This window comes from Pseudonaja textilis, chromosome 4, assembly GCF_049901715.1.
Source record: "Pseudonaja textilis isolate UNSWEBS1 chromosome 4, rPseTex1.2, whole genome shotgun sequence".
Taxonomy (NCBI): Eukaryota; Metazoa; Chordata; class Lepidosauria; order Squamata; family Elapidae; genus Pseudonaja; species Pseudonaja textilis.
This window is the reverse complement of record NC_141993.1, coordinates 75,996,055-76,013,338: the sequence shown is the minus strand read 5'-3', so window position 1 is coordinate 76,013,338 and position 17,284 is coordinate 75,996,055. Positions and strand designations below refer to the sequence as shown.

General features: G+C 34.2%; 1 protein-coding gene across 14 annotated transcripts in view; it reads left to right on the top strand.

Annotated features, from left to right (window-relative positions):
• Window positions 1-15,746, top strand: part of MECOM (MDS1 and EVI1 complex locus) — a 534,866-nt gene extending 519,120 nt beyond the window's left edge. For all 14 annotated transcript variants that reach the window (XM_087933422.1, XM_087933420.1, XM_087933421.1 and 11 more), the window contains 7 exons: window positions 3,224-3,390; window positions 5,329-5,406; window positions 7,472-7,641; window positions 8,799-8,928; window positions 12,361-12,597; window positions 13,442-13,628; window positions 14,946-15,746. In XM_087933422.1, the coding sequence (XP_087789548.1) occupies window positions 3,224-3,390; window positions 5,329-5,406; window positions 7,472-7,641; window positions 8,799-8,928; window positions 12,361-12,597; window positions 13,442-13,628; window positions 14,946-15,068 (1,092 nt within the window). In that variant the 3' untranslated portion in view covers window positions 15,069-15,746. The remainder of the gene's footprint in view (window positions 1-3,223; window positions 3,391-5,328; window positions 5,407-7,471; window positions 7,642-8,798; window positions 8,929-12,360; window positions 12,598-13,441; window positions 13,629-14,945) is intronic.
• Window positions 15,747-17,284: the final 1,538 nt, after the last annotated feature.

Here is a 17,284-nt window from a genome sequence, read left to right as displayed (position 1 = left end):
CAACATATCGATATTTCTTTGTGAATCTCAAATAATGCAACATATCAATATTGAAATTCATGAAGAAACAGAAAATGGGAGAATTAGGAATGGCTGTATAATATCTATTAGAAGCTAAGTAAGGGATGTTGGGAACAAAGCAGCTACTGTAAGTTAAATTTCTGTTGACCCATGGAAGTGTACAAATAATTAAATCTGCACTAATTTGTGTTTAAAAAAAGGCACACATGCCATCAGATAGATCAGAACCAAGTTCATATCTTCAAAAATCCACTATAATTGGTAAATTAAACCATTATAGGATGAGAACGTTAACCTATTGCTACTAGAATTTGTAGGGAAAAAAAGAATATCTGCCTAGGCTTAAACATACAGATTTACAGCCATAATTGAGACCAGAATTTCTATCACTAAGCTGATTTTGTCACCACAGTTCCTGCCACAGTTGTTCAATGAATCACATGATCGATAAATGAATTCAGTTTTCCCCCTCACTGGTTTTGCTTTGAAGCAAACTGGAAAGTCACAAATGGCTATTACATGATCTCCAATCCTTTAGCCATCACAAATACACGCTGGTTTCCAAACACCTGAATTTTAATCATGTGATCATAAGGATGCTGCAACAGTCATAATTGCAAAGATTGGTTAAAATAACTTTTTTCAGTGCTATTGTAACTTCAAATGATTGCTGCACAAATGGTTGTAGATCAAGGATTAGTTGTATAAGTCATTGGTACAAATTGTTATCCCACTAACAATTAGAAGGGTTTAAATGCAGTGGGAAACGTAAGTGCAATTGATTTTGGAAGGAAAAATAGGAATGGGTGAAAAAGGCTTTGATAATGCAAAACTGTGGGCCAATAATGAACATTATGGGCATTAATGGCATTACCTCGTATCCTGACCTACCATCATCATTGGACCTATGATCAGTACCCATTAAAACCCTTCATATTGACAAATGCCTTGTCCACTTTCACCTTTAGAGAATGTTTTAGCAACTGAGTGATTATGAATCAAATCCCGCAGCTTTGAGTCCTCACTGCTTCCCTCTGCTTTCCCATTTGTCTCCTGACAAGTAAATGTATCTTGACTTTCCTCTGAGAATTTTTCCCCCTTTTGCATGATGTTTGATGAAAGACATTTGGTAAATTGGCAGTGGTGCTCTGTACAATGCAATTTGTACTTGGTGTTGGAAATCTGAGCATGAAATGAGAAGATAGACTATGGGCAAAAAAGGGAAAAGTTATTAGTGCTAGCAAATATGAATAATCATTCAACAAAACAACTCAGTGTTTATTTTGGAGGAGGAAACCATCCAAATTATCTAAATTGCTTTGTATCTTATTTATACTGTAGAATCCAGACAACCTTTTTTCCATGTAACTTTATATCAGTGCTAAGGAAGGTTGAAGCTTTTGTGAATGCAGCATAAGAGAAAAGCAAATCAGATTTGCAAGCAACCATCTTTATCTTCTCATTGCCACCCATGGTTTTGTGAACATAAGCCTTCTCTGAGACCAATTCAACAATCCTTTGGAGCAAGGGTGTGATTTTACAGCTTCACTGCAGTTGGATAATGTTTTGGTGAATGGCAGTGATTAAAAAAATACGTAAGAAAATGTTATGGCTATTTAACAAGAATTGTGAAGTTGAATCATGATATGCATTAATTCTTAACTTAATGGAATGCTACTTTATGTAGAATTGTTTCCAGCAGTGTGAGGTATTTTTTATCACATTATTCTGTGGGGCATAATTGTGCCTTTTAACATTCCATTGGGGATGATCACATCTGGTAGCACTTGGTATTTCCTTCTTCTTTCTTATTGGTCAGTTTGGGTCTCCTCTGCAGTTTTCTTTTTAGGGATATACAGTACAGGTTTACTAAGAAGTCAGTTGTACTGCATTTATTCATTTCATTTAAGGAAACTAAATGGATCAGAACTAGTACTCCCTATGTCAGTATCAGAGTAAAGAATCATGCATGAAAGAAATACAAGATTACTTGTTATCATTAAAATGGACATCTTAACTTTCTTCTGACAAAAAAACCCAGTTGCTAATTTTCAAGAGATCTAAGTAATATGATATGCTATTCTAAAAAAAATGAAGCCTTTGGAGTACAGGTAGTCCTCAACTTATAACCATAATTGGGACCAGAATTCACATTTCTAAGCAAGATGCTTGTTAAGTGAGTGGCACTTGGTTTTATTACCTTTCTTGCCACAATTGTTAAATCATAATAGAGCTGGAAGGGATCTTTGAGGTCTTCTAGTCCAACTCCCTGATCAAGCAGGAGATCCTATACCATTTCAGACGACTGTTCAGTCTCTTCTTAAAAACTTCCAGGGATGAAGGCAAGCTTCTGAAGGCAAGCTGTGCACTGGTTATTGTCCTCACTGTTAGGAAGTTTTCTTTAATTTCAGGTTGCTTTTCTCCTTGATTAGTTTCCATCTATTGTTTCTTCTCCTTCCCTCTGATGCTTTGGAAAATAAATTGACCCCCTCTTCTTTGTGGCAACTTCTAAAATATTGGAATACTGCTATCATGTCACCTCTAATCCTTCTTTTCTACAAATCACTTCGGTTGTTCATAACAATAGCAGCTAGACTTATATACCGCTTCACAGTGCTTTACAGCTCTCTCTCAGCAGTTTACAGAGTCGCTGTCAGGATTCCGGCAGTTACCCCAATTAAATCATGAGTCTCAAGCCAAACTTCCAAAACTTCAAAGGATTTATTGCCTTTGTATTGTATATTTCGCCCAACAATCTGGGTCCTCATTTTACCAATCTTGGAAGGATAGAAAGCTAAATCAACCTTGAACTGTTCAAAATCAAACTCCTGGAGTGAGCAGTGAGTTAGCCTGCAGTACTGCATTCAACCATGGGTTAGTGAAGTGAATCATACAGTCGTTAAATGAATCCAGATTCCTTCCATTGACTTTGCTCATCGGAAGCTGGCCAGGAAGGTTAAAAATCATGATCTTAGGACTCTGCAATACTAGTTGGCCAGTGCCTGAATTTTCATCATGTGACCAGGGGGATTGCACAAAGTGTGAAATCCAGTCATGAGTCACTTTTTTTCAGAGCTGTTGTTATTTCAAACGGTCACTAAGTGAATGGTTGTAAGTCAAGGACTACCTATAATCTTTAACTTTTCTATATAATACTGGATGTCGAAGAATTTGCACTCACCTTATCTTTCCCATTTGACAGATGTCTGCCATAGAAAACATGGCGGAAAACCTGGAAAACTTCAGCAGTCTGAAACCAGATGCAGGTGACCTCATACAGTCTGTTCCTTCCATGTTCAACTTCAGAGCTCCTCCCAACACCTTGCCTGAGAATCTTCTTCGCAAGGGGAAGGAACGTTATACTTGCAGGTAATTTCTGCTTCCTAATTACCTCAAAGTTCTCTCCCCTAATGTCTCCTTTCCCTTGCAAGCAGCAGTTTACTTTAGAAATTACTCAAAACCAGATGATTAATAGGGATGATGGTGGGTCACTAGCATTTTAAAAGGTTCTTTTTTTTCAGCAAGATATGGGCACAGGGCTTGATTTTGTGTTTGTTTGCAATTACAGGAGGAATTTTGTCCTACATTACCGCGAACTTGATAAATGAGGCCAAAACATTTCATACACAAGCGTGTTCCAAAATTTCCTCGTCACCTTTATATTAATGTGTGATCTTTTCCCTCATCATTTTTCCCCCTGATCATGAATTGCAAGACTGTTTTCCTCTTGTTTTTTTTTTCTTTGATAATACAAGAAGGGAAAGTTCATAAGATCTGTGAATGATTAGGAGATGTAAAAAAAGAAGTTGTCACTGCAAATCTTTAGCTCAAATCAACATCTTCCTAAAAGAAATCAATGGAAGTTTTGTCTCAGAGTTGGATCAAACATGCAAATATCTGCAGTCTCTTAGGCCCTAAGTGGAAAACCATTTGCTAACTTAAAAAGGAGACTTTTTCTTGACCTCTAAATTTCATAAGTTTCACAGCTCATTATAGTGCAAATTTGAATTTCAAAATTGGTCAGAATTTAAGGAGTGAATAATCCAGTAATGTTCTTGACAAGTTACAAAGTTTCCACTCACCCTGTCTGGAACAATTTTAAGAGTTTGGACATTTTTTTAATATATGGAAACATATGTATATAACCATTCAAGGCACCATTTTAAAAGAAAAAACAATGAATAGTACATGTGTACTTTTTCAGAAATGTGCCACTGTTACAGAAAGTGTGTGTGAGAGAGATGTTACATGTCTAAAATGACTCGCATTTATAATTTGGCCTTGTGAAATTTATTTATGTTTCAAATCTCATGGCTTCCCATCTCATCCACCGTGACTCAGCCAGCATTGAATTTGGCCTATTTAACGTTATGGCTCTTAGCTTGTGTGGAATAAGGAAATCAAAGTTAACAGAAATATTTCTTAATGAGAATCATTTATTCATAAATGAAATATAATTAAAAAGTTGGCAACTAGATTAAGGTTACTGCTGTGGTAAGCAGTGAAAAAAACATTATTCTACTGATTCCACTGAAATAAGTATAAAGGCAGAGCATAATAATTAAGTTACTAGAAATATGATTGCCATTCTCATACTTGAGAGATTTTGACAAATTTATCTGCAATATCTATGAATTCATGGATGTTGCAAATCCTAATGTACTTTGTTATTTATCCTGCATTGGTAAGCCTTTGCCAAATGCAATGAATCTCTTCACTTGACTTTAGTATTTCATTTTCATAAATATTTTCTGGAAGAGATTTTTCTAAAACAATATGCTACCGCTATTAGAAAGTTCTACTTCTATTATTTTCACTTTTTTAATCTGTTTCTTATATCTCGGCTCTTTATCAGAATGTAACCATATGTGTTTAATATTTGGCATATCAAGATTCCTAAATATGTCAGCTTCTTTCATAGTATTTCTTTAGAGAACCTTAAAAGACTGGGTCTCAATGATGTGATACGTCAGTTATAGCACACCAGATATAACAAACAATTTAAGATAAGTTTCTATAATCTAAATTCTGAGCACCTTAAAAATATATTTCCAATCCTAGATTATTTTATCTAGATTATTTTAATAAAGTGTACATTAAATCAAAAACTTGTTATCTGATATCGTACTTTGCTAAATTGCTATGTCATTCTGTAAATTTTTTAATATAATTTATTTATCATGCCTGTTTTCAGAAATTTTAAAATATCCTAGAAATGTTTCTGTTCAAGATTTGTTTGAAATGATATCTAAACCAGCAATTTTTTAAATAACATAAAATAAATTATTAATTACTTTCCAATAATAGATACTGTGGGAAGATTTTCCCAAGATCTGCAAATCTTACTCGGCATCTGAGGACACACACTGGAGAACAGCCATACAGGTACAAGATAAATGAATTGGTGTATATCTGGCAGCTGTGGGGACCGAAATAATCATGTGTCTCTTACTCGAGAAAGATTATTGTCCGTATTCAATATTAGAGTTGCTTCTTCAGCCTTTGGCCACCAAAAGTAACTATCTAATACAAGTAAATCAACGTTTCGGAATGCTCAATTAAATATAATTGTAATTAATATGTACCAAAATAGATTCCAAGGTTCTTCAACAAAAAATTATGGAATATTAGCAAGTTCTTATCAAAGTTTTCCAAAAATGATTCCTATTGTTGTTTATTGTTTAGCATCATGCTTTTCTCTTTTCAACTACTTCTCTGATGGTTAGTTCTATCCATCTTTATGGGGCTTAACCAGAAGACCTCATGGAAATAAAAAACATAGATACTAATCATTTATAGAAATGAAAAAAAAAACCAATTTTAATTGTACTGAAATTCTATTTCATGAAATCAATGGGAAGGAACTCATCCCCAGTTCTAAATGAACAAAATATATTGGTATATGTTTTGCCTTACAAAGAAAGGAGAAAAAGTGCATTGGTTGATTTTTCTTAGTTCTGAATTTATTTGAGAAGTCATCTTTCATGTAATTTAATTCATGTTTAAATAACATCTTAAAATCTGTTATACGCTTCTACTGCCTAACAGCCAGAAACAATTAGCCATGTAGTGCATAATTTCTTCCCTCAATAATTGACTTAATGCACAAAGTAGCGGAGATGTTTTGAAGTACAGGAAAAATAGATGATTGGAGAAGGGAGAGGATGATGTTGATGTAGCCTATTGGCCAGGTGCCAGCTAAACTATTTGGAATAGTTATAGTATGTCTTAGTAATGGCTTAAAGAGCAATGCAGTAAAGGCTTTGGGGATTTCAAATCACTGCAGAATATGAAAATTGATGCCTCCGGTACCCAAGAGATAGACTAAACTATTCATTTTGGCAAGATATTAAAGATTGGGTTGTTTATTTCTTCATTTTGGGAGATAACTGCATTTCTTCCAGGATTAGCGATTGAAAAAAGCTAATTCTTCAAGGAATATTTTTTCATACAGTATAACATTGAATGGGGAGAAGAGTGCCATGCCTCCTTAATTTTAGAGGTTTCAGGTTTTCTTCTCCAACTGTTTAGCTTTATCATATTGACAATAACTTGAAACAAAAATCTCATGTTTCTTTGTACATTCAAAACTGAAAAACATTTTTATGAACTTTCTACACATGTGTACATGTGTTTAAAAAGGGGGAGTTGAAGAGACATTATTTGCCTAAAGTTATTGGAAATCTTTCCAACAAAGCTTCATGAGATGGGGTCTCGCTCTAGGTATAATATACCACAAATGAATTACAGATCAATTTGGGAACAGCAGAATATCAAAAATGGATGGGTGTGAAAAATGGATTTCAAATGGATGAAAAAAATGATTTTTCTCTCTTTCGTGTTTGTGTCATCCAATCAAATGTTTTCTGTAGAACAACAATAAACAAAAAAACCAACTTACACAAAAGTAACCTATGGAATACATCATAACAGCCACCTGTCTACTAACTTGATTGGCTTTTAAAAAAGGATTGAATAAATTTATAGCAGATAGATCCTTTAAGGTCCATTAGTCTTGAAGACTACATTGCCTTTTCTGTGGGTTAGGAGTCTTCTGGATGTGAGCACTGCAGGAACATCTGGCTGGCCACTTGAGAAACAAAATGCTTGCATAAGATAGGTCTTTGCTTGATCCAGCAGGGCTGTAACTTGCACTGGTATGAAGGAAAAGAAGGAATACATTCCTCCAGCATTGCCCCTTCTGGTAGGCATAAGTTCCAGAAGGATAAAATATTCAAACCATTTGGTGTTCAAGTGCTATCACTGCATTCATAAGACCTACTTCAATCCAGTTTTATAGAATAAAGCAAAATGGTGAATTAAAGGGTCAAGGAATTGAACACTGTTGGTAACTTGAAATAACATTTTTTTTTGAAAACTTCTGTTTTTATATCAGGAGAGTATTGCTGGATTAGTTATATATCATTCCATATTTTATATTTACTTTCAGGTGCAAATACTGTGACAGGTCTTTCAGCATATCATCTAATCTGCAGAGGCATGTCCGGAACATCCACAACAAGGAGAAACCCTTTAAATGTCATTTATGTGATAGGTGCTTTGGCCAACAAACCAATTTAGACAGACATCTCAAAAAACATGAAAACGGCAACATGTCTGGTAGGTAACTACCTTCTCTTTTAATACCAAACTATCTACTGAAGATCATGATTACAAAGAAATTGCCAGTAGCATTTTAATTATATTGGATCTCTCTTATGCCATATAACAACAATAATTTTCAGTTTTTAAAAAAATGCTAGAAAAAGAATTCCACTCTCATACTGTTACGTGGTCAAGATAAAAATGTTCAGTCTTTAGATTTTTATCCTAAAGTTAAAACAAGGTTAGTGGATTAGGAACAGTATGCCTCCACCATGTTTACAGTACATATTGTTTCCGTTGTATCTAGTTCTTGGTTAATTTTAATGTAATTGTTTTAACACAATATTGAATATTTTAATGTTTTTACTGTTATTGTTGTTTTATGTTATGTTTTTTATTGCTAGACAGTGATATTGGTGGCATATAAATTAAATAAATAAATAAAAGTAAAACATGAGATAGGACTTTTACAAGGCACCCAAAAGCTTTGTGTACAGCCCCAAAACCTAGCCTAGAGAATCCTCCTAGTAAGAATCAATACCCTGATAATCTCTCTTTCTCTTTTAATTTACCAGCTATGTAGATTGCTATACACAAGAATAAGTACCATTATGTAGACATTCCAGCACTGTCAAGTCATTTGTGTGTTATTAAATAAGCATGGAACTTTTTATAGAGTGAGGAATTTGAACACACAAATATCAGAAACATGTATCAAATGTTCACAGTTATAGGTAGACCCTTAGTGATGTTTTAAAACTTCAGTGAAAAGTGGGTAGTATGCTGTTAGTATGTGAGTTGTCCCTAAGATGACTTGACAGTCAAACAAGAACTATTATATTTAGGTTAGAGATGTTAACATCCATTTTGTGTACCCCAGAATTCTTCCAATGTGTGTGGGGCTAAATATTTTCCCCCTGCATTTTTTTTTTAAGATTAAGAAACAAAACATGCATATCAACCCATAACACTTCCAGACATGCCCCATGACTGGTCCTGGCCCTGCTAACTTTTGAAGAACAACCCTTAATCTGTTTGCAAGCTTGCAAAAATTATGCATCTTTTTCCTCCTCAAAAATAAGATCGATCTATCTATCTATCTATCTATCTATCTATCTATCTATCTATCTATCTATCTATCTATCTATCTATCTTTGCTTTTTTTTGTAAAGGTACTGCTACATCTTCACCTCATTCTGAACTTGAAAGCACAGGGGCTATCTTAGATGATAAAGAAGACTCATACTTTACAGAAATTCGGAATTTCATTGGGAATAGCAATCACAATAATTCAGAGGAAAGGTAAGATATTATTTTACTATTGCTGAACCCAATCAATGACAGACTTTTTCAGACTTTTTTTTTCCAGCTCATTTTTTTTCTCTAATAATTGGGCAAAACTAAAATTCACTTTAAAGATGCTGGAATACTAGACATAGTTTCATTGAGCTGATTACACAAACTTTATAAATAGAATGTGCTTATTAATATAAACTATACATTATTGTTCTTCCATTATAAACTTGAACTCTCAAAACTAACTTTGTTTTATTCAAAACATTTCATCAACTTTTTTTTTATAGTCTGAAACATGTAGAACAAATTAATTTAAGCTTTTTGTTCTTTTGTTGTATTTTCTACGTAGTCAAAGCAATATGTTCTAATGTGACATTCCCAATATACAACTTGGATGTAAGTTTGGATCTGCTTGATGGTTATCAAAGTAAATTGTAATGACATTAGCATAACCAAAACTGTTAAATTCCAAATCAAAATCTGGTATTCTGACAAGAAATATCAAAATATATCAACAAATTTGAACTGTTTAATTTTCAGATTACCTTAATATGAGAGTCGTTTACAGGTTTTTTCCCCAAATTGAGAGTTGAGGTTGAAATCAATGTCTTCTCAATATTTGGCTATTGAATAGGTTTCTATGCTTGCTGCTTAGCCTTTCTAAAACTTGCATCACATTTTCAGTTTTCCCTTAGTTTTCTACATCTAATCCAGGAATTAGAAATTGTTTGACCATATAAAAAGTAGGGACACTTAACAACTAGAGTAACACCTAGAGTGGACCACATAGTCTCACCCCACAACATTTCACCAACTGCAGATCTGACTGAAATAGTTATCTTATAAAAATTGGAGATTTTTCTTCTCCTTGTTTCTCTTGATACACAGTCACCATTCCTGACAATACCTACACTGATATTTCTAGAAACATTGCTGCAGAAGACAATGCATCTTTAATAAAGTGCTTGATTTCTTAGAAAAGCAGAATATTATTAGATCAGCCTTTTGAAGTATGATTATCAGCCTGGACTTTTGGTAGTTGCCTTATGTTCTGAAAACAGAATGCAAAATAACAGGATTGGAAGGAAGTCCTTAAACAAAGGGCTGTCTAGTCTCTTCTTAAAAGCCTCCAGTGCCCACTACTACTGAAGACAAGGACACATCACTAATGAATTATTATTTCACACCATACCCTCTTATTTCTAAAGAATGTATTAACCATGCATGCTAAATACTTACATTAATTCCTCACCTCATTATAATAATAATATAGAAAACTTTTCACCATTCTTACTTACATTACTTACTTACCATTCTTAATTTTTAACAACATGATCACAATGCAAGCACAGTATTTAAATCAAATTGTAGTCTTTCATTCAGATATGTATTCACAGATCTGTAACTGAGATCATGAGAATATGGTCTTGACTTCCCAAACAGCTTTCGGAGATTTTTAGAAATTCTGTGAAATTTGTAAATTTTAAAGGGACAGAAAGGAAACTGAAACTATGTTTGATTAACTCTTATTTGGTTAATTTGACTAGGTCAGTGTAGTTTTTCACTCCAAAGTAGCTACTGCGTGCCATCATTCCCTTTTCATGTTTCTTACTTATTTTAATTCTGGGATCAAACTAATAGGCCTATATTAACGAAGACAAGTCTTTATACATTACACGCATATGGAAATTTTGTTCTCACATCATGGCCATGTTTTAGTATGTTTCACATCTGGTTTCAAGATACCCTTATGTAGGAAGATTGTATAAGAAGAAAACAGCGGATCTTTCACTGTTTTTTTTAAAATGTATCATTTTTAGATTATATTTAAGAGATACTCATTCTTGGGGAATTAGGGGATATAAAAATGTAATTAGTAAATCTGGCTTTTTTTAATCATATGGTTTTCATTAGTTTGATATAAATCCAAGTACTTTTGACAACAAATATTCTCCAACTGTTGAAATTTGCCGTCTGGCAATCCCTGAATTATGACTCATAATTCTTTTGATTACCCAAAACATACTAAGCAGGGCACTTTGACAAAACATGCCAAGAATATTCTCACTATAAAGTGACCAGTTATTGCTGATCTCTCCATCATGATTTCTATATGCTTTGTAGCTCTTATATTATTACAGGCTATTGGTTAATTTCTGACTATTTTTCTTCTATGCTATAAATTTAGGAATCGCCATGAAGATACAAACTTTCTAAAAGTTTCTTAACTTAATTGTGGGCAGGGCTACATGATTTTGACAATGATGAGATAACTTCTTCTGTGATTTCATTCTCTTTTGCGAAATAGACCAGTTATAGGAAAAAACAAACGTAGTCACAGGAGAAATAACATTCTTTTTACATTTCAAAAGAAGAATTTGGTTCTAGGGAATAGGTTGGGTAAGACTTCTGATTGGCTGTTTATTTACATATTTAAGTTAAAAGAAAGTAAGGATAATCAGAGTTTATCTCTAAGGACAACGACAGGGAATGATTCATACAACTAAATAATTAAATTCTTATGGTGTAATATTAAACAATATGTGGTTGTTTCTCCAATCCATTTTGGAATATAATGTGTTTAGGATGATTAATTCCATTTTAATGTCAAAGTATTTAAATGTACTTCCTTTTCTCAACACAATGGACATTGCTAATTCCTGTATGGCAAGGTTTTAAGTGAGAAATCCTTCATACAAATATAAACAATGTTATAATAGTAATATTATAATGTATAATATTTCCATTAGTGGAAAAATCACATAATATTTTTCTAAAGTAATTTACTTTTTGTGGTCCTCTATGATTGCCAAGATTGTTCCTGCTACATCAGATAGAAAGCAAAGAGAAGACCTAAAATGGAGATATTGCAATTAAAAACAAGGGTGTCCCCATCCAAAATCTTCCTAATTCAATTTCAGCCTTTCACTCTACAAAAATTTCTTCCCTTCCTTGAAGACATCAGACCACCCATAGTTCATGGTTATTTCATGACTCACCAACTAGAATATAAATATCCCCTTTTGACAGTACTACTGTTTAGCAGTCTGCATAAATTATTTTAAGCATTTTTCTTGGGAAACAATGCATTATCAGACAAGATATGAAATGAATAACTTGTCCCCTTTAAGCCAATGCTGAATATAATAGAAATTCTGATTTGAAGAATATAGTAATCTAAAAAAATAGTCTATCAATTGAATTGAATCTATATCTAACCTAATTTTCCTCAGTGTTAAATTCACAATTGTGAATTCTGTTCAGATATGAATTAAATTTCAAAGAAATGGTGACACCTTAATGAACGAGGTTGAATGGTGCAGGTTTTAATTATAGCAGACATTACTTCTGCAAAAGAATTGTAGAAAACAAAGACTTTATATCTAAAACTCCCTATAGTTCATTTTGTGTTGACTGTTCATTCTTACTTTTTGAAAGAATGAATGGAAGTCACTTTAAGGATGAAAAGACTCCAGTAGTAAGCCAGAATTCAGACCTATTGGAAGATGAAGAAGCAGAAGATGAAGTAATGATGGATGAGGAAGATGAAGAAAGTGAAATAACAGGGAAGTCAGTTAAAGAACATGCAACAAGCAGCATATGTGAAGAGCCGACAGAGGGCGATTTTGAAGAAACAAATGCATTGGAAATAAATTGTAAATCCTCTCCTGATAGGTAGGTACTTATCTTGATGATAGAGTCAAACATGGTTGTGGCAGGATGGGTTGGCTGGGACCCATAAGTACCCAGAAAATATCTGGGTATTATTGCATGTAGATGAAAATGTTCAGCTTCTTCAGTGTGAATGTAGATAATCATTCTTGTGTTATTGTAATATTATGAAGTGCTGATGCACTGTATAAAATACAAATAAAAGAGAATATTAGCTCAGGATTGAACTGTGGCTTCATTGGTACTCTGATGATGTTACCTAGTTTGATATTGAAACATCTGCAAGAAAACAACCAAGAGAGCACTGAGGAGAACCTACAATGCACACATTCTTTTCTAATTATTCCCTGCCTTTCAAACACTTGATCCAGAAGATAGCTTGTAAAGATATGGCAATATATAAAACAGTTATTCTCAGTCACTGAATCAAGTCAACAATGTGCAGTGTTAAAGTGGGAAATTAACTGAAAGAGGGAGTATAAAGTTTTTCATGGAGGGACTTCTTGGAAAACTACAAGAAACAGTTTTCAAGATCTGGGTTGCAATTGTTAAATACATTTTTTTAACATGAAAGGGTCTTAGTCTTGATTAGACAAACACTTGTGTTGCTAGCCATGAACCTATATGAGGATGACTACTTTATGTTTGCTAACTATTTTTGTCACTTTGCACAAAGGCTTGAAAAAGAGAAATGTGTATTAGACATAACAAAAGAATGTTCCAAGAAGTGAGTCTGTTCTAGTACCTATATTTACTTTTATTGAAATCAGTGATATGTTGAAAGATATGATGAATACGATAATTGACTTTTGCCTAGGTCTACCTCATTGGAACATCTTTTTTGTAGGTATAAGGAAGATGAGTTTAATAAAACTGGACTTTCTGCTTTGGACCATATAAGGCACTTCACTGATAGTCTCAAAGTGAGGAAATTAGAAGAAAACCAGTTCAATGAAACTGAATTGGCGGCATTCACCACCTCCCATTTGACAGAAGACTTAAAACAGCCATTGCATCGCAAGTCCAAATCCCAGGTAAAAGTCCTTTGGGAAACACAAAAGATGAACAACTAAGGAAATGCAATTAGCAGCCTAATCCAGATGAAATCAAAACATTGAGGCTGAAAATAAGCAATGTATGATAATAAACAGCCAAGTATTTTGTCCATCTCCAAATTCAACTGATTAGGGACAATTGTGGGTTTGACAGTACTGCCTTTATAAATGTAAATCATATGAATATAGGATGGTCTTTCCTTAGTCCTTTCTCCTGCAAGGAAAAAAAATATCCCCAGTTTAGCATCAGCATTAATTCTTATGTTTGCTAAACCATACAATCTGGAAACATTTTAGTCACAGGTTTCAAACTGTCCTATTGTAATGCTTAATGGTTACTCCCAGAAAGTAAACTAAGACTTTGTTCTTCACTGAACTGAACTGGCTAGGTTCTCAATGTTGCCATTCTATAAAGACTTAGATCAAGTGTTTGTTTCACTTTTTCTATGTATCTTACAGATAGCAAATTTCATAATGTGTAGCACTTGAAGTTTTTCTGTCACAAAGCTTCCTAGGCCTTAGTAAGAAAAGGATGGGTGACACATAAGTGAGACCCTTTCCCAAATAGTCATCAAGCATGATCATAAATGAGAATTCCTAGCCCCAGAACTCTGCACATCTTCTCCAACCTGCTAGATATCTCAGTCACAAAACAATCCCCAAATTAGAAGGGCTTTTTCCTCAGTCATATTCAATGCCCTCCCAACAGGAGGAAAATACCCCCCAAAAAAAATCTCCTTCAAAAAGAGATTGTCTCAATGCAGTGGAGAAATAATTGAATTGATGCAATGTATTATTCTGTATGGATCTCTCTATACAGGTGCTCACCAGGAATTATTATTTCCATTCTTCATAAATATCCTAATAATTCCAATTTGTTTTATTTCAAGATATTATTGTCATACCAACCTGATTTTATTTCATTGACAACAGCCAAGCACTGTGGTACCATAGTATTAACCATGACTCTTGTGTTTTATTTGCTGGTCTATGACATAACAAAGATTGATTTGATTTGAATTGCTACTAATGACAAAATTGTGGGTCTACACCAGGGGTCTTCAAATTTGACAGCTTTAAGACTTGTGGACTTCAACCCCCAGAATTCCTCCTCCAGTCATGTTAGCTCAGGAATTCTGGGAGTTGAAGTTCACAGGTCTTAAACTCCAAGTTTGAAGATCCTTGGTAAAGACCCACAATTATTATAGTTATTATAGTTATTATAGTTATTATAGTTATTATTATAACTATTATTATTAACTTTTAGAATTGTTTTCTTATTTCTCATTGACCTAGGCTTACGCTATGATGCTTTCACTCTCCGACAAGGACTCTCTACACTCTTCATCCAACATGTGGCACAGTATGGCGAGAGCTGCTGCAGAATCTGGTGCCATCCAGTCCATTAGTCACGTATGACCCTGTGGATCGTTAACTGGATTGGGACTAAGTCCGAACTAGCAACTAGGCTCTTTGCTAGAAGACTAATGACTAAAAAGACTGCAGAGCAGAATGCCTTAGAAATTTGACAGGTCACATTTAAAGTCAGGTGACCTTAAACTCAATGATTTAAAAGAAGAAAAAGAAGAAGAAAAAACTATTTATTCTCAATATTTTGTTTTGCACAGTGAAGGCAGCTGCTGACATTTTGAGGATCAATGCGACATTCACAAAAGATGGATCAAATAGACTTTGATGGGAAATATGTGTCTTCCACTCCACCTGTTCAGGGAGGGACTTAGGGGTTAAGATTCTATTGCTACATATTCATGAGCACTTCACTCAACTACAAAAATGGTTTCATTCATTGGGGGGAAGGGATCATTCTGTTTTCTTATAGAGCAGTTGGAGATATCCTTTTCTATACACTCCACCTCATTTTTGCTTCATGCATTTCAAGCCACAGAGGAAGACAAAGCCTTCGTACGCCAGCCATTAACCTAGAACTTAGTGGCAAAATCTTGTCCTCTCTTTAATTTTTGCCTTCTGAATTACACTATAAAAATAAATTGAATATAGAGAATCACAGGAGATGACAATGTAAGATGTCTGTGTATATTGTAAAAAATAACACATGCACACACACACACACACACACACACACACACACACAAATCTGGATATTCAGTAATCCTAGGAAGTGAATCTTTCAGCATCTTACTTACAATGGACCATGGTCATTAAACATGCCACTATAATTCAATGAATGCTTCCCCTATTATTGTAAAGGCATTTTTAATTTTAGACAATCATGTCATTGCTTGTTTTTGTCTTGTTTGTGTTCATTTTTTGCTTTTGATTATTTCTTCCTCCTGCCCCTCCTCCTCAACTTTTTTGATGTTGCTTGTACCATGTATTTATTTGTTGGCAAACAATTGTTGGTGGGTTAAGTAGAAAAGCACTCTTGCTAAATGTAGCACTGTTGATATGAAATGAATAGCACTGGTCTGGTTTCCCCCCCAAACTCCTCACTATCATTTTTCTGGGCATCCATGAACTTCAAAAGAAAAAAAAGGAGGCGAACTGATCTGCATATATCAGCGTGCAAACTGTGTTTGGGAAAAAAAGTCTTACATTCCTCTTTTACTATCCTTTTCCCCTCCCCCATTTTACTGAAATTAAATAATGAATAGAGGCAATTTAGAGATTTTTTTTTTGTAATAAAGCAAAATGATTCAAATGTATAAAGCATTCTAATTTTTTTTTTCTTCATGAAAGCATGATTCTTCTGGTAAAGAAAAAGAAAATTGTACCCAATATTTTATGCTGGTTGTCTGCGAGCTATGTGATGTTATGTTCATGTTAATCCTATTTGTAAAATGAAGTGTTCCAAACTTATGTTTAAAAAAAGGAAAAAAAACCCAATAAATAAATGATTAACTGTATTCTGTTATTTTCGGGACAGGGGTAGGGAGGGGGGCTGTATTTTGCCTTTTTGGTAAGGGGCCAGATTTTACTTTCCTTTTGTTTATTATCTCATTTTGAAATAACCAGCAAGTCAAGGTACTTTCCTTAAATGCTTTGTACAATGTAACTGTTATGCATTTCAGTACATTATTATGGGAGGATCAAATTTAAAAAAAATAAAAGATTATTGAAATGAGGGCATTGTTTTCATGGCCTCCTTTTTCTTCTGTAGAATGGCACATCTATTGAGCTTAGACATGTCAATAATATTTTTTCTTAGATATGTCCTTAGTTGTTAGCCATAACATCATATTTATCAACTCTAATCTACATCAATCAGTTAGGTGAACCTATAGAGAAGGTGTGGCAGAACTTAGGGGCAGAATTAAAAGAGGAATCAGCCTAGAATCCTTATGCAGCGACAAGTGAGCTAAGCCTAACTTCCCTTGAATTCCATTGAACCGTACCTAATTCCAAGCAGGTGCTAATTGTTGACAAATGAACACAAATATACATGTCCCAGGGTAATGTTGCAGGATCCAATCTGGGTCAGTCACCGGGACCAGAGGTTTTGGTCTTTTGAGCAGTGGTGTGATTCAATTTTTCTTACTACCGGTTCTATGGGCATGGCTTGGTGGGTGTGGCAGGGGAAGGATATTATAAAATCTCTAGTCAAAGGTGGTATTTGCCAGTTTTCAGAACTACTCATAATTTTCACTACCAGTTCT